A 23400-nucleotide genomic window follows, 5' to 3' on the forward strand; every position below is an offset into this window, starting at 1 on the left:
TTGTTTCCGCTTTCGATGATCTTACTCGCCTGTTTGCGTGTTAACATCCCCTCTGATTGTCTGACCACTTGTGTTTCTTGCCCCGTCAGACTTCACCGTAGTGATGCGATCGCAGGGTTCCCAGAGCATCATTTGTTCCCCCCAGAACCCAAATGGACATCTTCAAATTCAGTCCTAAAACCTAAAACCAACAGTCCAAAAAAACAAAGATTCTTTTGATTTACTGGCATAAATGACAGAGAAAGGCAGCAAATCCTCACATTTAACAAGTTGGAACCAACAAATGTTTGTTATGATTTTCCTTGGACTGACTGATCAATTGATTGCAGCTCCAAAAACATTCAAAAATAAATAAAATCATTTTGATTCAAGGCAGGAACCAATAAAGTCTCCACATGAAATGTTATAAATGTGACCAGACATGCAATGCCTTACAGCTTTTTATACTCTCTGCCATGGCTTCATTTCAGCCAGTACAACATTAGTGCTGAGATTTGATCCTTATCTATGAAAGCTCAAAAATAATCAAAACTTTGGCATCCTAGTGTTTTAGGGGTTAAGCTGCGATCCAGTTGATTTGATTCCAGTCATGGACCTCTGTTGCACACCAGTCTCTTCTATTCCCTCATTTCCTGTCTGCATCTGTAGCGACACTAAAAAATGGGATGAAAAAGGCCAAAAAAATCAAAAAGACAGCTGCTTGTCACGATGAGTCCAAAGAAATATTTCAAAATCTTAGAAATCTTACAGCATTTTATCCAGGCGTACTTCAACCTCCGATCTCGAAGCGTTCCAGGTGCACGACGCCAAAGTGAACAAAAAACTGACTGTGACAACAAAATGATGGCTCTTTGGCAAGCTTGCACACAATAACACCCTCAGCAGTGAAGCCTTCTTGCATTACAAATGAAACAAAGGAGGAGAACAGCACACCAAATACTGTTGTCTACAGATACACTCTGCCTGCTTTTCATGGGTACCGTCATTGCTGTGCGACGTGAGATGGCCGCTCCCTCGTGAAGTCAGGAAAATAAATGTGCCCTTCCAGTTTACAATTAGGAATTCCGACTTTGAGCATCCCCTCTAACAGGAGGTTGGAAACATTACGAGTTCCGAGTTTTGTGGAAAGCAGCGTTAGAGTCCAGTTGGTAACAAACAGACATAAGGCAAGAATAATTTTAAGAAACATTTTAAAAGATGTTTTTGAGTGTTGCTAAGTGACTGAATGGTTTTGATTCTGTTGGGAGGGTACTTGTGGTTTGGGTGTTTTGATTTCATCCACAGGCCCGGGCCCATCCTCACTTCCATCACCCCCCTCTTTAAGGATTTTTCTTCTGTAAAAGCCATCGCTTTCTTTTCTCTCTCCACTCCACAGCTCATTCAATAACTGCCACTCTCCCTCGTCAACTACCCCCCACCCCCCCTTTGGTTATGGGGAGACCCCCTCGTCTTGCACTCACAGTAAATGACGGAGCACCGAAGTATACCAGTCCTTACAATAACACACAAATTCTCCCGCAGAGCTGCGAAACACCAGCGAACGCGTCTTCTCCCTTCTGCTTTCACTCTCACTTCACCTCCCCTCCCTCCGCCCTCCTCCCTCCATTCAGTCCATTAGCCTCCCTCTGTTTTTACACACCCTAAACTCTTTTGGGAGGGAGGATCCACTCGCCCTGTAGCGCTCTTACGATCACCCGCGCATGAATGCACACACTTGACATTTTCTTGCATTCTTTCTTTTCATTTTACATTCCTGTTTTTGTCGTATATGAAAGCTCTTTATTATTATTTTTGCTTCCTGAAGCTGCGCACGCAACCTCTTTCTTTTCTTCTTTGTTTATGGTCTTACAGGCACACAGACAGACACACACACACACACTCATGTATAGATACACAGGAACTCTCCTGCTTGAAATGGGGCCAAACATGTTTATGTCCAGCAGAAATATTTACAACCATTACCAACCACATTTGACACACACACACATCCGGCCAGATTTATTGGGTTACTTGAAAACATCAGGTCACATACGTGTGCTGACCTTCGAGCGCCCACATGCACTCACGTATTCGGTGGACGTGGCCCGAGACACACTCTGCGTGTGTGTAAGAGGCTTGAACATTTTTGCCATAAATAAGACAGAAATAAGTCTGTTTCTGCGGCGTGAAAATGTGGCAGAGCGCTCCACATAAAGTTTCATGAGCTGGTTTCACACTTCGCCACAACAGAAACAACAGATGATCCTTATGAGTGCCTTGTGACATGACGGCCACATAGCTTCATTCACTCACACTCACACACACACACACACACACACACACACACAGTGAAAGTGTGAAATTGAGTGCATGCTTTGGCAGATGATCCATTAGAGTGTTTTAGTTACACTTTGTCGCTGAGGCCGGTTCACATGGGAAATGTGGGTCTGTGCGTGTGTGTGTGTTTAAGCTTGACTACTCCCTCGCTCTTGACTCTCCCAGATGAGCGACGAGGAGCTTTCCAGCTGCTTGTGACAGCTGTGCGAGTGAAGAGAGATTCAGAGAAAGAAGGAAAAAAACGAGAAGAAGAAAGAGACAGAGGAGCGAATCAAAGAGAGAGGGGAGTGAAAGACACAAAGATCGTGGAGCCGACAGAGATTTGAGTTGCAAAGAAATCTGAGAGCTCTGTGTGCGGCATGCAGGAGTGTGTGTGTGTGTATGTGTGCGTTCGAGCCAGCTGTGTGTCAGAGGGCTGTAAACTCGGTGGGTTTTTTACCAGACAGGATGGTTGTGGCTTCCCACAGTAATGTTACCTGATGAAACTGAGTGTGTGTGTGTGTGTGTGTGTGTGTGTGTGTGTGTGTGTGTGTGTGTGTGTGTGTGTGTGTGTGTGTGTGTGTGTGTGTGAGCAGTGGTGGAAGAATTGTTCAGATCCTTTACTCAAGAAAAACAGCAACGACTCTGTTTCAAAAGGGTTATTTAAGTAAAAGTACAGAATTAAAATCAACAAAAAGTACTCAAGGGTTTGCTCATCGATACAGTAATATATCTGTTACTTGAATACGAGGCTAGTGGCTACGTCAGTTAGCTGAACTCAGCACAAAGACTGGAGGCAGCAGCCCGGCTCTGTCCAGCACCTCTAAAGCTCTCTAATTAACACCGCAGAGGTTTTGGCAGGTGTATTTGGTTACCTTCGGACAGAGCCAAGCTGGCTTTTCCCACTGTAAATTAACCCAACTGGCTGCTGGCAGTCGCTTGATTTCATATATTGTATTACTACGATAGGTTAATAATACTGGTGCATCAACGCATGAGTCTGAAAACTAGAGCTGTCATATTGATGTGGTGTTGGCACCGACTTGGCTTTCTCCGATCAGCAGCTCTGAACGAGGCTTCTGGTTCGAGGCTTTTTAAATTCACCGTAGCCTGGCTTGTAGCTGGCAGCTGGCTTTACACAGTTCAGACCACCTCTGCTTTGGAGAATGCAGGAAGACACCTCATAGTAAATTTGCATGAATAGACTTTTTATTTCTCTAGTGTGAAGTAAACGCGATAACGTCTTTCAGCTTTCAACTATTATGCCGCAACTTATACAGACACTCTGACACTCTTAAAGCACCTTGGAAACAGGATGCACCACTCCATGACAGCATGCACGATTTAGCATTACAGTGCGAGGGCGGCAGAAAACCAAATGCCCCTCCATTCGTGGCACGTACAGTAACAAGTCTACAGTGAGACAGCTATGTTACATTCGCTACGTTAACGCAAGCATGTTCAAAAGGACAATGCTCCAATTGCTGGTGTTCAGCAAGTATATTCTTTACCATGCCAACTGTCTTAGCTTAGCATGTTAGCATCAATAGTTTTACAGGTATCTGGACACAAACCATGATGTAGTTGGTCGACGATCTGATGGTGCAGCAGAAAGTCAGGGGGTCACCGATGTTATGTTTGTAAGTGAAACGTCTGGTGTAGATGATCAGCAAGTGTCGGGGCAATCTGTCTTTAAGCTGTTGAGTTATTTCAGACAGACTTCCATCCATAGCACCACACTGCTAGCATGGCTTTGAAGGGGGCCGCTGAAAATAATTTTCCCGCCGAAATGTAGTGCAAGAAAGGTATAAAGTGCACATGGGAAATGTTTGTGTGTGTGTGTGTGTGTGTGTGAGTGTATATGTGTCCCGCAGGACTGGGGCAAAGCTCAGTGAGTTATAGTCACTTCAGTGTGACCCAGCAGAGTCGTGTCTGCCTGATGTTTCAGCTGTTGTTTCAGCGCAGGTATGCTGAAACTCTTTCCACTGTACGGCTCCATGAGGACCCCGCTTGAACGAGCACAAGTTGGACATGCGCTCATACCCACACACGCGCACACACACACACACACACACACACACACGTGCTCACACAGTCACTCACATTCTGTGGTCATGCACTGAGCGCCACAGTGGATTTATGTGAGCAGCCGCTTCCAAAAAATCTATTATTTCCATATGGTTCTCATACGCCCGCTGACTGCCAAGAGCAGCAAGCGGACTACATGTGTGTGTGTGTGTGTCTGTGTGTGCATGACTATGTGTGTGTGTTTGTGTTTTAGACTTGTGTTTGCGCTTACCTCTATGATCTCAAGTTAATTCTTCCCCTTTTTTATTAGCTGTTTTTCGCTCACAACGGTCCGCTCCTCCCTGACTCCTCCAGGGACTGGGAGAGAAACAACCGTCGGTTTAATAGCTGGGTGATTTGAGTTCAATGTGTGGCACTGCATTTTAAAACTTCCCTCTGTGTGTGTTTGTTTCTGTCCACCAGGTGTGTGGAGGAGGAGCGCTGGAGTCCAGAGCGGAGCAGTGCGCAGCCTTTAACACCCAGGAGTTCATGGGTCGCCTCTACAACTGGGAGCCTTTCACCGAGGGTGAGGACGGGGTTAACAAACACGCCGCACTGTGCTTCCATGAGATAATAGGCTTATAGCAATAATTAAATGCTAACAGAGGGGGCAGGGTGGTGAAAAAAGGCGTCAGTAGAATGTGTGTTTAAGTGAGTTGCTCCGGCGTTAGTGTGCGTTGGCAGGCCTCCACCGCAATGCCCAACCCACCGCAATCCTTCTTCTCATTGGAGCAGCTCGTGCGGCGTCGAGGGTGGTGAGAGTCGAGGGGAAAGGGGAATGACTGGAACTCATTCTGCCTTTTATTCTTCGCTCACACAAACACACACACACAAAAAAAACGCTCTCCCTCCTCTCTTTTTCCTCTGATTTGTCCAACATCTCCCGTTCCTCTCCTGCCAAGTTTCTCCTCCCAGCTCTGACTCAGAACACACAGATTCCTACTGCGTGAGATAAAGAAGAGAGAGAAAAAGGAGGGCAGAGAGAGAGAGAGAGAGAGAGAGAGAGAGAGAGAGGTGAGAGGTGATGGGATGCAAGTGTCTCGGTCACGTGACGACTGCGAGCGAAGGGAGGCGACGTGGCTCGTGTGTGTGTGTGTGTGCGCGCGTGCACTCAGAAGTGCGAGCGCGTTCGTGTGTGTGGTGCCGCGTGTTTGTTTACTTTCTTTCTTGAGAGTACAATAGTTCGGCGCAGGGGAGATTGTGTCTATTTATCTTTGTTTTCCAGTGCTGGGGGGGCGGGAGAGAAGAGAGGAAAAGAGAAAACAGTTATTCAAGGAATTTTGATAGAGAGAATATTACAAACACGGAGGTTTTTGGAGCGAGAGAAGAAGCACAGCTGTGAGATGATATCAACAGTATTTGTCATTACCATTTAAAAAGTATGCTTACAAGCTGCCGGGTATTTACAGCGCGAGCGTTTTGGCAAGTGTGCTTTTGTATGCGGAGGAGCGGCTTAATGGATCTGAGATGATTTGTCGTGCATGTCTGTTTGTGTATCTGCCTGTCTATGCACTTGTGATTACTGTATCAGCTGGCTGCGGTTCATCAACGTGCAACCGGAGACAGCAGAGCAGCAACGCCGACTGCATACATTAGTCTGGTTCCATTCTGATTCAAAACAATACAGGTTCTTTAAAAACTTGTCCAAAGAAACACAGAACTAGAAACAGAAGAACACGAATAAGGGCATAGTGCACCTTTAACAGTGAGTAACATTTATCTGAGGTGAGCTCTTGTCTCCCCCACAGGGCTTGTTGATGCCATTTTAACAATCTTTTGGCTAACTGTTTTGGTTTTATGGCTCTCATCTGTTTTCAAGAATCATAATTCACAGCATTCATCGTTATACAACACAAGATTGTACAACAGAAAGATATAATCCTTCTATGCCACCTCTGAACATTATGAATAAAAATGGTTTCATGCTGAGGATGAATAGAGGACAGAAGCTGCTCTGTACTCTGATGACACAGCAGTGGACACTATACTCGCTTGCCAGACGGGCAGCAGGGTGAACAAGCCGTGCGGAGTTCCAGTGCCGATTTGCGATGTTTCCAGCCAGGAAACCCTGTGCCCAATCTATTCAACCTGGTTTCCAAACAGCTGCTTTGAATGAAAGGGCTCTAATAAGCACACTGTACACTGCCTACTTGGCGCACAACCACAAACAGACACAGTTAGTAAGTAGCTGGTGAAGACAGTGGCGACAAGCAAGCAGCTAAAGAGTTGGAAACTTTCCGTTGGAGTTAGAACAAAGCTAAAACTAGTGAACACTGGACTTAAATTCTGCAGATGGCAGATGTGAGAACAGGCACCTGCCTGCTAACACGTTCACCATAATAACTTCATCCTGGAGGATATGCTGAGTTGACAGCATGAGCTGAAATGTGGCCAAGAATTAATGCTGTAAAGTAACTTATTCCATAGCTTTATGTAATCCCACAGCACAGACACAAATGATCAGAACCAGTCAGACTCATCTTTGGTGTTTTTATCCTGTGCTTCAGATTCAACACAGCTTTGGGCAGCACACTGGTGCCGCACAGTCCTAGATTTGATTCCACTGACAGGTTTTGGGCATTTCTGTGTGGCGTTAGCATGTTTTCACCATGCCATAGATTTCCCCCTGCAAATCCAAAGACATGCAGGTAGATGGTGGCTGATGTGGAGAGACTGATTGAGGCCCTGTGTGACAGCATACATTTTCAGGAAAAGTCAACCATGAAACTTTTCTTAGATAAAGTAAGCAGATTGGAATGTCTGTTTTTTGTGTAACTGTGAATAAGATAGGTGACAAACTAAAAAGTAAATTAAAATAAAATCTGATATTGTTTTAAAATAAGCATAAGATATTTTTCTCAATAAGCAACATTTCCCAAAAGACACACCCAGCCAGCTAAGTTGAGTATACAGTACAAGATTTATCCCTGCATACATTATTAATCGCCTGTATGCATACATGTGAATTTTAATGGTTGTCCACCTGTTGCCCGTTGCCTGTTTCCTTCAAAGTATTTATAGATAATGGATGGATTACATAACTCAAAAAAGTCGTGTGTTCTGCTGGTAGATTCCCTGCCTTTTCTCAAGGTCACACAACACAGAGAGAAGGAGTGTGCGTTAAAGGTTGCCGTGGCGTGTTTCGGTCATGTCGGAGCAGCCTGAGAACAGTTTTGAGGGCAGATCTAGAACATGTACGCTGCACATCTGTAACAGGAGTCAAGGCCGGGGTATCAGCAGGAGTCTAACTGTCTGCATAAACACACAGGGGCTTTCCTTTCACCTACCAACCCTACAGTATGTGTGTGTGTGTGCGCACGCTCGCATGTGAAGCGAAAGTCTGAGATTACTGTATGTACCCTGAATTGAGCTTCTCTTAAATTTTCTCTATCTGCTGTGCTTCCTTGCCCTCTGCTCTGCTCGGGCTTATTTTGAGCCACCGAGACCTTGAGATCTGCTGAGAGGCAGAGAGGACTGGACAGAGGCGGAGAGGAAAAAACAGAGACAGCCTCAGATAGGGGGGGTAAATCATGCTTCTGGCATTGGAAAGAAACATCTTAATCCCATTTCTGTGAGGAATTTTCTGGATGAAAGAAGCCACCAAATGGCAGATGTCACATTTATTAGCAGCTGACGGGGCACATACAGTACTGAATGTGTCTGAAAGTATTTGTCGGCGACGTCAGCCGGGTCGGACACGCTCGATCAGCACTGGAGATGATCCCCTCCACTCTGCTAAGTAAACCCTAACGCGCTGTTTACTTCAGTCCCGTCCCACTGGCCCACGGCCCAAACCTTCATATCTAGCTTCCCATCAGCACGCTGGAGGCTGCGAGGAGTGTGTGCGTGTGTGTTAGTCATTTCTGCCCAGCTGCACTCATCTGTTTAGGACTTCAGCACGGTGCTGCATATATTTCCAGCTAGTATTTATGTTAAACCGTGCAGGCAGCTCTTGCCACTTAGCCTGTGATTCTTGGCCTCCAAGGTGACAGGCTGTAATGTACGTACTGCAAAGTATCGTGGCCTCTGCTTTGGAACTTGTGGCTTAAACTGTAAAGCTGCCACCTTGGCTGTAAACCACAGAAATGATGGTCCCGATTCATCTCAGCGGTAATGTTCCCCCCCCTCCCCACGAGTCTTTCTGTAAGCGCTGCACGTGCAGGTGTTGTTTTACTTGATATACCCATTTTTTGGGGTTTTTTTTTCAGGCCTCATCCCCTCTTCCTGTCCCCACTGCCTCTCTCTGTCTCTGCCCCTGCTGGAGTTTGTTTAGACGGAGAGATAGTGGGGAAGTATATTTAGACAACATATATTCCACTGTCTGAACACTAAGCTCGGAGAGGGACAGTGGCGGGGAGAGGAACAGAGGGAGCCGAGAGAAGTAGCGAGAGGCCGAAAATAGAGAGAAAAGCTCGAGGTGATTAGGAGTCGCTCGAACATGGCGCGAGGAGAGGAGGAAGAGGAGATGGAGAACGAGGGGGAGAGTACATGAGTGGGAACACGTCTCCCACTTTGAGCACCCGCTCTCTTTTCTGTCACTGTCTCCAGTCTAATCTCTCAAAGATAACTATGACAGGCGGACAGAGAGAAGCAGGATGGAGAGAGAGAGACAGAGAGAGAGAGAGAGGGTGGGAACACCGCCTCCCCTTTCTCTTTCCTTCTAAATATGTACTGTACATCTGTCGCTCTGCAATTAACAGACAGGACAGCAGCAGCGGGGTGGGGATGGAATTTGGACAGCGACGCCTGCTTTCTTCCAAGTTACTGTACAGTAGCTACATATGTATTTAATTGATTATATATCAAAACAAGTTAAATCATCTGGTGAAATCAATGACAAGCATAGAAGATGTTTTTTACCCTCATTATGATATGAAGTTCTCAGAAAGAACAGATTCATTTTCCGCACTATCATCAGTCATCTTAAAGGAGCACTATGTACTTTTTGGTGAAGAAATTCAGACTCAGAATTTGTGTAACCAGCAGTAAGTTTCCTGCTACAATGAGTACTATACACACTTGACTATAAATTGATTAATCTGCTAAAAAATTAAGAATACTTTGCACCTTACTGTGATTAGATTAGTCTCCATGTTCGGTGTGATGAGGTTTAATGTCCCTGACAACCTCTGTGGTCTCATTTACCCACTTGCTAGCAACCCGCTAACATTTTTTTAAGGCACGTGAACGCTTTATGATTTTGAGGTATTTACTGACGCATTTTGTTACAGAGCAGAACTCGAAAAAATCTCTTAAGCTTGATGATAAAAAAAAAACAGATGTGCAATAATGAAAATTCAATTCAATCTTGATTTAGAGCACTGGGCCAAGATTATAGAATGATTATTGGCCCTTTTATGCATTACAATTTTTAATTTTATGAAACATAATTCCTTTTTTTTTCTGTGTGCAACTCTTTGCTACTTATGGCATATTTGAATTAACCCTAAATTTAAGGAAGCAGATGAATTTACTTGAATTATTTTTGCTCACCAAAACTCAAACAGTGGATCCCTTCGTGTTACGTTCACCGTCCAATTAGTTCAGCTGTCGTACAGCCAGTCCTACAAAATTGTTACAGCTGATCTAAGTGTTGAGAAATGGGTTTTTCAAGCCAGAATCAAAATCTAACAGTTTAATCCTCTTGTCCTTTGTTTACTCTGTCTTCCAAGAATTTCTTAGTTTTTCTGGCAGCACAGTAAACTGAGAGGTCTCCTCCACACTCTGAAGTATTGTGCAGCAGATGTTTACCGGTGCTGAAGGACCAACACTAAATTCTTGGAGTATATTTATAAGCAGATTGATGTTCCCAGTAATGCATGACCTTAATTTCCCTACAAAGCTCTGGAAAGATAAACATCCAGACTGGGTCAATTGCTTCACCTGCATCACTTCCCGACCACTTCCAGCCACTTAGAGATAAAATCCACTCCTTAATGTCCTTAACATATTTGGTCAGGCGCACAACTGTAGATCTGGATGTTGAACTTGCAAAGGGACTAACCATCACTCAGCGTGTGTTTAATTTGGAGATTCACAACATGGCTCATCCCTGCTGCAGATGGGTTTTTTTTTTGGAAATCTACTGTCAGAAGTCCACACTGGGCCACTTTTTTTTTATTATTAAGATAATACTTGGTTCACTCAGCACTCCCACTGACACTCTGCACCCTATCCTTCTGTTTGGGTGGTGTCCCCCTGAAATGGAAACCAACAAAACAATGATGTGGCATCCGAACAGTCCAGTTTTACTAATCCTTTTCATTGATGATGACTTGTGTTCCACTTATATTATACCTGGTGAAGCACTGTCAAGAGATTCAAGGAACTTCTGTGAAAGTATTTATGGCGTTTCTTTCAGTTCACTATGTACCCACCCTTTTTGCATTCGCACGCGAGGTGAAACCAGGGGTCTGGTATTTGACCTTTAGTCTTTGTTCTTGGCTATCTCCTCTGAACCTCTTGACTTTGAGGCTGGTCGGCTTTAGGTTACCAGCTGATGATGGCTTATTAAACTGGGAGGGGAAATCTCCCCATGGTGAAACAATCCTCAGTGTTATTATATGAAAATGAAGTGGCATTAGTGTGATATCAAAACCACACTTTACTGTGAATTATCAAAAATATTTCACAAACGAAGGGCTTTTTTAGAGGGAAACACCCATTTTTCAAACTGCTTCAAGGGCAGAATAATATACTGTGCAACAGCTTTTGACCATTTCTGGCAGGTTGTCATGCCATTTGTATTTATATAGAGTTCATATAGTGGGTATGTTTCTGTAGTAATTTGGTGGAGAAATATGACGCCGCTGCGAGAAGTCATAATTTCAGAAGCACAGAATTTGTCCTTTTAACCCCTGAACTCCCAGTGACAGCCCCCCTCCCCCCATCTGCAACTAAATCTATGACCCCTTACTCATGCTATGAGCTCATGTCTATAGAGCTCTATCTATTACACACACACACACACACACACACACACACACACACATACACACATCAGCTCTACCCGAGGCCTTTAACCCCTGTTACATCCCCCCAATCTGTATCCTCAAAAGAGAAAGACGAACAGTGGAGCTTCTCACTGTCATCTTCTATCCTTCTCACCCATTCTTCTCTTGCCGTCTTTATTCTTTATAACATTCAGCATTTTAACATGTAACATTCAACATTTATCACAGTTAAGTATCAAAATCGCTGCAGTAGAATCAGCGCCAGATAGTCTTTTTTATCACACACATTATTCTATCTTGTCAAAACGTGAACCTACATTACCCACGATGCAACTCAGCATATCGATCATAGCGTAAATGCTAAGTACTGAGTGTTAGCATTGAACTTCAGGGCAGGTCCGTAAACTTTTTCCACTTCAATCACATCGGTCCTGATAAGTGTGCAATTTGCCGGTTGGAAAGTCTCTCATGTGGTTTTTGATATATAATGTCGAATTGAACAATTCTCTTCTAAACTCTTGTCTAAAGTCTAAAGAGGTCAAACAGTTTCAGCGGCACTTGTGGTGTATGAAACTTTATTAGACCAACACGTTTCGGCTTGTGGATGACCCTGATGAAGGCTACAAGCCAAAACATGTCAGGATAATAAAGTGTTTTTGGAGCTTTTTGACCTGTTCGGACTTCTTCCCTTCCCCTGGTTGTGCCAGTCTACTATCTAAGGAAAAGATACATATTTCCGAGTTTGTAATATTATATCATTAATATTTGAAATATTAGAATTCTTAGTTTGAATTTTGCCCCCCAAATTGCATAGTGCACCTTTAAGTACAAAGCTGGATGTAGGACGCGGTTAGCTTAGTTTAGCATGGACACTGGAAACACAGAGGAACAGCTGGCCTGTCTCTGTCCATAGTTCAAAAATACACATTGCAACACCTCTAAAGCTCACCATATTATGTATAACACATTGTGCATTTTTGTTTGTTTAATCTTTACATAAACAAAAAAAATGTAAATGTACAGTTTTCAAAGTGGTTGTGTAAATATCAGTTATCTTTTCATTGAAAGAAATGTTGAAATGTTCCTTTAAACCCGCTTATTGTATTTCACCACCTAGACACACTCCTCTATCTCTCCCCACGTTTTACTTGTACCTCACTCCTATTCCCTCGTGAGACCGTTTGTATTCTCTGCTCATCTATTTGTCAGCTTATTCTCTCAGAACTGAGGGGCTTTAATTTCCTCCTTTACCTTGAAGCTGTCTTTTCTTTCTCTGATTCCTCCCCTCTGTTCTCTCTTCCCAAGAACATCTCCTTCCGCTGTGAGCGCCCGTTCGGTTTCTCCCATAAATCAAACCTTCCTCAAGATTTTTACACCTCTCTTCTGTATATCCCCTGGGAGGGTGGAGCAGCGAGTGTGCTCGAACATGTGAGCAGCAGGGGGGAAACAGGTAATCACTCTGGTGCTGTGTGACTGTCAGGGGTTATATGGCCTTGCCTCGGTTTCCTGACCACATGGAAAGACGTTCAACGCCCAGATGGGTCTTCTCCACTCCAGGCAGATGCACAAAAAAACTACATACAGGAGATCTCGCAGCTACACACTTGAGACAGACATGTATGTTGTGCAGTAACCCTTGTATCCTCTGTATGTTGCAGTTGGTGCAGACAAGCAGTGCGAGCTGACCTGCAGACCCGCCGGCTACCGTTTCTACGTGCGTCAAGCCGAGCGTGTCAGAGACGGGACCCCCTGCGTCAACGTCAGCTCAAATGACGTGTGTGTAGAAGGACAGTGTCTGGTGAGTGCATTTAAATGCCCGTGTGTGAGATTTTTAGGTTCAAGTGACTGAGGCCTTCCTGTCTGGCAGTAGGTTGACAAAGTCCAGAACTGGCCCTCTTCGTCTCACGTCTGGAGGCTGATTTAAGCCTGGCATTCAGATTCAGAGTGTCTCCAGATTTTTTTTATTTTCATCACCCTGCTCTGGGCCTCTTTTGTCTGTTTCTTTCCTTCTTTTTCCTCATTTGCGCTCTGGCTTTCTGATTTTGCCTCTCAAGCAGGAATCTAGCCAGCGACAGTTACCAATTTACACAAACAATGGTGAAATAAACACTGGCAATGTCTAAAAAATGTCAACAAGATTGAAATTAGCCATTCTCTGCCCTGCCCCCTCCCCTCCTCCCACATCTTTCGTGTTCCATTTACTTTCCCCTCATTGTCTGACCCATCACTCACATCTTTTCCCCTTCTTCTCCTGCCAGACCGAGGGTTGCGATGGGGTTCTGGGCTCCGGCTCCGTGATAGACAAGTGTGGGGTGTGTGGTGGGCGGGACAGCTCCTGTCGAAAGGTGACGGGAAGCTTCCAAAATGTCACCGTTCCCCTCGGTTACCACAAGATCCTGGACATCCCAGCCGGAGCTACTTTCATTAACATCACAGAGAGACGTGCCAGCCCAAATTACCTGGGTAAGATCTAATAAACACAAGCAAGATCATGCACATGCACACACACGTTTACAGTACAAAGGATAATTTCACACAGAAATGAAAATATAGTCAATATCTTTTCATGCTGATTAAAAAAAAAAAACATTATTTACACCCTCAACACACAGTGGTGCTTGCCCTCTTCAGACAGGGTGGACGCTAACGCTTTCGGCTTAGCTTTGTGGAGTATGAAACTTTCCATTGGCATGGGGTTGAGTAGATAATGACTGATGTTTGGGGTGAAGTTATCCTTTAAGTGTCCTTGAATAATACTGGTTGCAGCTCTATTAAAAGTGAGACATTGGCGAGGGAATTGCAGATTTGGGAATGAGATTTGGCCCTGTGTGTGCTGGCTTGGACTAAGACTGTAAATTTTTGTGGCCTCAGAGACTTCAAGCAGATTAAGCCAGCATTGTATTAGAGCCCATAAGGAATCAGTGAAGTGTGTATGTGTGCAGGGTTTTTCTCTCACAGCCCCCCCCCCGTTTGGTAGCGAGACAGCACTCTAAGGTCTGTGTTTGTCCGTCTGAAAGTGTGTTTAAGCTCATGGGGGTTTCCAAAGAATTCCCCACAATGTAGACTAAACAAGAAGAAGACTCAAGAATCTTGCTCAATTCCTCCTCCAGCCATGAGGAGCGGCACTGGGGCTTCAGTGGTGAACGGGCGCTGGGCTGTGGACCCTCCAGGGGACTACCAGGCAGGGGGGACCACTTTCACCTACACCCGACCTAGGGCTCAGGCAGAGGGGGAGGAAGAGAGAGGCGAGTCCCTCAGAGCTCCGGGACCCACCACCACACAGCTGCAGCTATATGTAAGTACAGAACCACAGGAAGGCATTTATTCTAACCCTGTAAGCAAACATGAACCATGGCATGGCAAAATTAAGTTAATGATAAGAATCGTAGACTGATATACAGACACACATGTATATACACAGTCTTGCACATCTCTGTAACATTGTCCTAAGCCTGAGGCGATGCTCCCCTGCTCTGTGTCAATATCCTCCAGATAGGCAGCATTATTTTGGCATTATGGAGGGATAAAAACAGCTACGCTAAAGCTCAGCCTGAGCCACATCAGACTATCCAGGGCTTAATAATAACAACTCTAACCTCAGGCTAAGATCTTATTAAAGAAGAGGAGTCATCCGCAGCGTTGCATCCAGACACTACGGTGCAGGAGGGGGGTGAAATAGCAGGCAACCACCAAGGACGGAGTTTGGTCTCCGCTGGGATCACCTGCATTTTTAGGGCTTAATGGGATTTTAGAATAAGACATAAAAATACTTAAACTCTATAACCTCGCCAGGAGCACTGTGAGGCTGTAACACTCATTACACACTGGGAGAGAAATGCTTTGACGGCGATGAAGACTAGAAGGAGTCAGCTGTTCACCTGTGGGTGGTGCAGCAGAGAGGAACGGTGGAAAAGCCACATCAGAAGTGTCAGTTGTACGTTGGACACCCCTTGCTACACCCATTATTTACTCAGCACTCCCATCAGTATTCACCTACTTTACTTTATCTCACTATCACATCAGTGTGGCATGAGGAGAAAGGTCAGAGAAGGCCCAACGCTCATCGCAAGGTAGATGTGAGCCATTTTTATGGCAGTAGCGAGATGACTTGAACTCCAGACTGGACTTGAACTGGGAGCAGTTAATGGCCTGTATCTCATGTTAGCTTAGCTTAGCTAGCACTTTCTCGCAAAACATGTCCCCATTTCATATCTGCAGTGATGGAAACAGTCTTTGTTACACATGACAAGATAGGGCTAGAATACTAACAATACAGAAGCCTAGTGTTTATTTTTTTAATCAAGCTCAGAAAACATGAATTTCAACTGTTTACAACTTGTTCGTAATGAGAGTAAACAAACATTGAGGAGGCCCGAGTGAACAATATTTTTGTCTCATGGGGTGAAAGACTGAAAACAAGGGGGGATCTGCTGTTGATCAGAAGTAAACAAAAACTGCCCACCGCACCAAGCCTAAAGTGTAAAAACAACACTTACGGGTATCACTTTAATTGCAACATTGTCGTGAACTGTAGAGACAAAGTTGTATTACATTGCTGTCAAAAAATAGCAAATCAGAACGTTGTTGCCATGGGACTCCAGCTGATTAAGTTTAGATGACCTTGACTATGTTAAGTCTTGAAAGAAAGCCAGCAGGGTTTCATAGCAAGGGGGGGGGGGGCATATAATGACAAGCACACACCCTGCTGAGGCCTCCTCGAGCGTGACACCAATCCCCTGCCAGGACCATAGTGGCTTCTCTATAGCTCATCCTGACCTCTGACCTCCTTGTGAGGGAAAGGAGCCCTGCATTTATCTACGGGGATCCACAAAGTTGTTGTTTAATATTCAAAGCCTCTGTTGAGGTTATCGGATAGAGCTTCGAAAATCTGTCATTAATGTTATGATATCAACAACCTGAAAGATTGTAATTTTTAAGTACTTCCAAAGTTACAGTTTCTTTCTGCAGTTGTTGTTGGATTGAAAGTGAAGACGTTTCGATGGAGTCAAACAACTACATCTACCGAAACCACTATATGATCTCAGTAATTTCATTTAATAGAGCCAAAATATTTTTTTTGTTACTGTGAGTGAGGAACTTGCCCCTTGCATGAGGCATGCAGGATAGCAGTTTTTCACAGGACATGTTTTAAAGGCAAAATTTTAGCAAACGTGATCGAGGCAGAACATACCTTTAGATAAAAACACTACAAAAAACACTACGTTTTGCCTTTAGGACCTTGAGTTAGTGGAGATGTGGCTGCATGCTCAGTAAATGTTTTATAAGTTTACTCCACTTTGAAAAAACAATTACCTCAGAATTAACAAGTAACGCATACTATTAAATTCAAGTTGCACGAGCTGTAAAGTTTTAGGAACTTAAAATCATGAGTCTATTTTATTTGGTCATTTTGAGGTAATCGGTTTCCTCGATTTTTTTTATTTATTTATTTTTTTTTACAGCTTGACTGTTTTATGTGTTGTTGGCTTCCTCTCACCTCTAGTTCTGTCTCTTCTCTCGCCCTGCTTTGCTCTGCAGATCATTTTCCACAAGGAGAACCCAGGCATCGACTATGAGTTTTATGTCCCTGTGGAGAAGAAGGAGGCAGAGAGGGAGAGGTTGACGGAGCGAGAGTGGGAGACACCCAGAGAGGCACCCAGGGAGAGGCAGAGGGAGCGAGAGCCAGTGAGGGCACCCCTTCGCAGTACGTCCATTACGCTCCACCTTCTCCTTCTTGTGTTCGGCATCTGTGTTTTCTGCATGTTTAATGCGGCGGCGTTAACAGAGACGTGGGGCTGTTGACATTCATGTGCACCACCAAGAGTCATTCTTTCCAAATTACTCAGGGAAACACTTGTGCAGCCCCATGTCCTTGGAGAATGATTGACGTGTTTATGGATTTGGATGGGTGTGGTTGTGGGCCAAGTGGGAGGGATTATTGTCCAAGTGTGTTTGTGTGTTTGCGTATGACCTAGATGGGAGGCTATCTGCTCCACATGTTCACTGTCATGAGACCCTGACCTCATCGTGACATCATTAGCCTCTGACTCACTGCCTTCCTCCTATTCTCTGTATTTCAACATTTCACCTCTTTCCTCCCTCTTTAGCACGCTTTTCTCCTCCTCCCCCTCCTCATGTCTGTGTTCCAATCTTCGCCTCCCCCCCACCTCTCCTGTCCTCTCTAATTTGTCCTAATGTCCCATCTTTTTTTTTCTCTCTCTCACAGGTCCTCTCACCGTCTCAGTAGAAGACCCTCCTCCTGCTCCTCCTCCTATTTCGCTTCCTTCCTTCCCCTCGTCCTCCTCCTCCTCCTCATCTGTGTTTTCTCCTCCCTCCTTGGACCGGTGGACACCTGAGAGGTCGCGTCCTCGGGGCGCTGCACCCAACAGGAATGCTCGGATCCCCCCTCGCACTGACCTGCCACTGGACACTCAGCCACCATTCGTGTGGAGACGAGGCGGACTCACTGAGTGTTCTGCTTCCTGTGGCAAAGGTTAGACTCTGCAGATCCCTGTAGATTCTCACATATATGTCATTATGTATTAATTAATCTAAATATTCAAAAATGATGCTCGTTCCCTTTGGATGATGTGATAGCTCCCTCCTCTGGCTGGTAGGTGCAGATGCAAGTACAAGAACGTGGCGCTGCCGTCGCTCTCCTGCTGCATATCCATCACCTTCCCTCTCTCTCTGCAGGTTCTCAGTCCAGAGTCATTCTCTGTATAGACCGTCACACAGACGAGGAAGTCCCTGAGAGGAAATGTGACTCCGCGGCCAAACCTGTCCCTGAGGAGGAGCATTGTAACACGCATCCCTGCCCACCATTGTGAGAAAGCACACAGCTTCTAGAGATGCACATCATGTAGACCGTCAGAAAGTGAGAAAAGGGCAGTTTCTAAGCCAGTGCTGTTTTTTTTTATAGCTGATAGTTCACAGCACTGCTTTATTCTTGACTTCGACTATAAACAAATTGACATTATGTCACTGCACTGAAAGAACTCTGATGATAAGATTCTTTTTGAAAATTAGTTTTTTGGGGTTTTATTGGAATTTTAGGACAGCTTAGAAAGTGACAGAAACAGGGGAGAGAGAGTGGTTGAAGACAGATTCAAACCTGAGCTGCTGCTAATGAATCTTAGATATATATATATATATATATATTTTATTTTTTTTATTTATTTTTTTTTGCATTTCAAATCTCCCTGTGTAAAAAGTATAAGTAATAGAAAAAAGGTTAGCTAAATTGTGTAGATTGACGTTAATTTGTGCCATGCTCAAAGAAGAGGGTGATGAAAACACTCTGCAAGCTTATTATTTTAAAATGGAAACCAGTGGATGGCAGGGAGGAACCACAACATTCTCATAGAAACCATAATTTTTGGTAAACAGCTGACGCTACTGTCAGTGCACGCACGCACGATTTGTAGCGAGCCGACACGTGGCATGTTATTGAACCAGTCGTATGTCTGGAAGCCTGTGATCATGTGTTGTCATGTCTGCCTCTCTCTCAGCTGGGAGGCCAGTCAGTGGTCGGAGTGCAGCGTGTCCTGTGGCCCCGGGGTGCAGCAGAGGCAGCTCCAGTGCAGGCAGAGCTTTGGGAACCGCTCCACCATGGTGCACCCGCAGCGCTGCGCCAGCCTCACCCCACCAGACTCCACACAGGCGTGTCAGCTCCGCCTCTGCTCCCACTGGGAGGTCAGCTCTGACTGGAGCACGGTAGGTCAACAACACCAGTATGCGACTGGGAATTTAGAGAGAGAGAGTGGGTGGAGTTTGGTTGAAGTACACAAGAATGTTTGTGAGTATAGTTCTTTTAAGTTTTAGGATCTGACTTAAATTGAATTATGGCTCAATCGTAAATTTGAAATTTCATTCATTTGTTTAGCACACAGCTATTTTAGTCCTTTTGATGTTGGAGACCCTGCAGACACTGTGCCATGGGCTGGGTTGCAACAAATCATTTTTAGGATCGTGGTTCATTGAAGTTTTTCAGTTAATCAGTTGCACATTTTGGGCAAATTAAAAAATATAACAGATATGACTCATAGGAAAAGCATACAGCCGTAACCAACCAACAACTCTTTATAGTTTTGCTGCTGCACAACCCTCAGTGGGAAATGACCAATAATCAACCATCAATCTCTATTTTCCACACCTTTTCTCTGATTTGTTTACACTCATCCTTGTTTCTCACAGTGCTCAGTAGACTGTGGAGTCGGGAGGAGGACTAGGAGTGTGCGCTGCGTCAGCGATCAGGGCAACATCGTGAACGACAAGGATTGCAGCTCCCGTGCTCGGCCACTGGGGAGTGAGGAGTGCAACATGGGGCCATGTGTAACCAACTGGTACTTCACTAACTGGTCCAACACTGTGAGTAACACACACACATACACACACAGAGAAAGAAACTTTAACAGCACTCATCAGTAATCCTCAACATGATCTTCCACTTTGTACCTCAGTGTTCGGCGCAGTGTGGCCCTGGGGTGCAGAAGAGGGAGGTGGTGTGTCTGACTCGAGGAGGGGTCAGGGAGGGCGGAGGAGGAGGGGACTGTGTCGGGGATAAACCGGCAGAGATGAAGGCCTGCAATAAGGGGCCCTGTGTGGCGTCGACCATGTGGTATAGCAGCCCCTGGACGCAGGTAGGACGGAAGGGATAAGATAAATCAAACACAGAGATGATGTGATTGTTTTTACCTCTTTTGTTTTTGCACTTGTTGGCATGTTTCTTCTTTAAGTGATTTTAATGACAGGAGCACGATACTAGACAATTTTTTTGCGTTTATATTTTAGTAGTCTTGTGTGGTCCTATTTCTTCTGGAGATGTTTTTATCTGAAATATGTAAAGCAGTGTTCTGTTCAAAGAAGGTTCAAAAGGTCAAAGTCTGCACCAACAGAAGCTCCACTTTTCCACAGAAAATGCTGCACCTGGAACGCCTCGTCATTAATTCCATGATTTTGTGACATCACACTACATCACAAAATCACACATTTGCATAATTTATACCTAGCGTGTTATTCAAGTAATAACTCAAAATATAATCATGAAGCTGAAAATGACAGTAATATGTCTCCTTTAAAGAGGGCATTCAAATCACAGTGTTTTTAAATCAAAAATTAACAGTTCAAAGCAAGTTAAGTGGAGTCGAGCCGTACAGTAGTGGAAATGAGGCCATAGATGAAGTTGTTTTTTGAACAGATAATGCAACTCCTGTTTCCTTATTTTTTTGCAGTGTAATGTCCAGTGTGGGAATGGAACTCAGCGTCGAGACATCATTTGTGTCCAGAAGACGGGGAATGATTTCACTGTCGTGCCGGCCACTGAGTGTGCACATCTGGACAAGCCTGCTGCAGTCCAGGAGTGTGAGATGGGAGAGTGTGAGCCGCAGTGGTTCACAACGGAGTGGAGCGCGGTGAGAGACAAGGGGGTGTCTGAGAGTGAAATGGTTTAAAAAGAAAAGGTCATGACGACTCAAAACCGTGTTTTTTACACACTCTCTTCCTTTGTTCTCAGTGTTCACGCTCTTGTGGAAAGGGCTTACAAATGAGGGAGGTACGGTGTCTGACGCCAGACAAAAAACACAGCCACGATTGTGATTTGAGGCCCAAACCTGAACAGGAGCAAATCTGCAACATAATACCCTGCAGTCCACAAGTCTCAGGTTAGTGTGTGTGTCTGTATGACGCTGTACTGTGCATGTGTGTCTCGGCGTTGCCCCATACCAACCTCTCTCTCTCCTGCTCTTTGTCTCTGTCTGCAGATGAAAACTGCCGGGACAAACGTCACAACTGTGTGATGGTGGTTCAGGCCAGGCTGTGCGTCTACTCCTACTACAAGAGCGCCTGTTGTGCCTCGTGCACCCAGAGTGCCCAGCGTGCTAAGAGGCACTGACCAGCACAAAATCACAGACAGCCCATGTGTGCAAGAAGTGGAGGATTAGGTCAAAGGTGCTGATGACGAGTCTGTTGGACAGGACAGCCCAGAGACGACATAATCCCTGCAGAAAGCATTTAGTTATTTTCTCCTGATTCTTCAGGTAAAACACTGTGAAAGCAGCCGGTTCCTTCTTCCAGTTCTCCGTATACTTTTTTTTATATTGTCTTTTAGAACCACATATTCCACTGAGCTTGCTTCTGTTTAGCTGTGTATCAGCTTTAACAGGTTCATACGCATGTGTCACGCAGGGCTGAGTGATGCATCTGCGACGATTTCAACTCTTTTCTGTGGCTGAGGGATTGTAATGGAAGGTGCGCACAGAGGACACAGCTGTGTTTCAACAGCAGATTTAGACATTTTGTTTCTTAAGATTTTGTCTAATGTACAGGATCTTAAAAAACAGATGTTATCAGACATGCATACCACTAATTATGAAAAGGAATGTGCTCAACAAATAATTACCATGTGTGCTAGATAAACTGTGTATGATGTAGTACTGTGTGTGCTGAAGATCTACTGGAATAGATCTACTTTGTTCCTGAACACTGCAGAGGCAGATACAACCCAACTAAGCTAGAAGGATTTCATTAACATATCGTATGTCGTGTTTTTTCTGTTTGCCAAAAATAGTGTCCTCTTATTTAAAGTTCAGTATTTGGACAGTTGAACCAAAGGTGCTGGTGTTAGTATGGCAGTAAGTGACCAAATATATCAGAGTGGAAAGAGGTGAGATTCTTCTCAGACTAGAAGAATATTAGACAAAGAGTCTGTACACTATATATATATATATATATATATATATATATATATATATATATATATATATATATATATATATATATAAAACATAAAATGACAGAATATGATTATTATCTGCTCATCCCTTTTGACATCCCTTTTGAAAACAGTACAAAGACAACATTTTGTATGTTTTAACTCATCAATTACATAAACATGTAAATATAGTAGTGTTGTTAAACCGTTGCTGGTAAACACAGAATGCTAGCAAATTATTGCATTTAATGTTTTACACAGCGTCGCAACATTGTTAGAATTGGGGCGTGTATGTTCTTACTGAACGAAAGACAGTGATGCTCACTAAATATCAGATCAAAAAATGAAATTATGAAGTGATAGGACTGATGTTGTTATGTACTTTTCTTGTTGTCAACAAATCACGTGAAAAAGACCAAAATAACTGTGTGTTCGTCTGTCTGTCAATTAGGGCAGTCACAATTATCCAGGCCTTAAGAATTCACCATTATGTTGTTATCGTAATTTGTATAGAAACTCTGGGGTAAAATCATCCTCAGTCAAATTCATCTTTAACTTTATTTAACTTTGTGTATTTTGTTTCATTTTTGGCAAATGGATTACACTCAAAACACAAGTGAGGGAGAGTCCGTAACCTAAACTGTACAGCAGTAAGAAGAACAATCACTTTCACGTGTTATGGCGGGTGACCGTCATCGTTTAGGTGCAGAAAGGAATGGATATTATTTATGAGGCAATATACAAAAGATATTATCATGTGTGTATTATTGACATGATATCAATATTTCATCTTTAGCTATCATGGTTGACATCAATATTGGTATGTAGTGACACTCCTAATGTTAATATTTTCAAACTTGCCAACCATGTCTCAATTTATTTGTTCCTTCTCAAGATATACATATTTAAAAACTGATCCCAAATTTGTAACACCCTGTAACTTTCTTAAACACCCGGGCACTGCAGTGTTTTGATAAATGTTACTCAAAGAAGAGAAAATAGTGCATTTTTTAAAGGACTGTTTTCAGCTGTGGACTGACGCACATCAGTTATGACACCAGGATGGTAAACTACAGTGCCCGTGTTCATCTTAATGAAGGAACATGTCATCCAGTGTGACAGTGTAGCTCATTTGTGTGTTTTTATAGGTAATTTAGAAATACCTGTGGAGTTCTGTGGCTTCCATGGGATTTTTTTCTAGTTTTGGCCTTTTCAAGCGATTTCTGCACAGTAAGAAAAATATAGAATGTTGCCTTTGGGCACAAACCTGGTGGTGACGCACAGGTTTGGAAATGTGAAATGATTCACTCCTGGTTGACCTAATTTAACGCTTTAGCGATCACGTCACCATGACGACTATCCTGAGGTATTAAA

At 44.0% G+C, this 23400-nt stretch overlaps 1 protein-coding gene across 1 annotated transcript in view; it reads left to right on the forward strand.

Annotated features, from left to right (window-relative positions):
- adamtsl4 (ADAMTS-like 4) overlaps positions 1 to 22058 on the forward strand; it is a 38491-nt gene extending 16433 nt beyond the window's left edge. Inside the window, exons 5-17 of the mRNA XM_037075662.1 lie at positions 4786 to 4888; positions 12974 to 13113; positions 13574 to 13778; positions 14426 to 14610; positions 16854 to 17019; positions 17542 to 17808; positions 18012 to 18141; positions 18827 to 19031; positions 19512 to 19685; positions 19778 to 19957; positions 20549 to 20728; positions 20830 to 20977; positions 21077 to 22058. Coding sequence (XP_036931557.1) covers positions 4786 to 4888; positions 12974 to 13113; positions 13574 to 13778; positions 14426 to 14610; positions 16854 to 17019; positions 17542 to 17808; positions 18012 to 18141; positions 18827 to 19031; positions 19512 to 19685; positions 19778 to 19957; positions 20549 to 20728; positions 20830 to 20977; positions 21077 to 21207 — 2214 coding nt within the window. The 3' untranslated portion in view covers positions 21208 to 22058. The remainder of the gene's footprint in view (positions 1 to 4785; positions 4889 to 12973; positions 13114 to 13573; positions 13779 to 14425; positions 14611 to 16853; positions 17020 to 17541; positions 17809 to 18011; positions 18142 to 18826; positions 19032 to 19511; positions 19686 to 19777; positions 19958 to 20548; positions 20729 to 20829; positions 20978 to 21076) is intronic.
- Positions 22059 to 23400: the final 1342 nt, after the last annotated feature.

The sequence above is a fragment of the Acanthopagrus latus genome, chromosome 17 (assembly GCF_904848185.1).
Source record: "Acanthopagrus latus isolate v.2019 chromosome 17, fAcaLat1.1, whole genome shotgun sequence".
In the NCBI taxonomy this organism is placed as follows: domain Eukaryota; kingdom Metazoa; phylum Chordata; class Actinopteri; order Spariformes; family Sparidae; genus Acanthopagrus; species Acanthopagrus latus.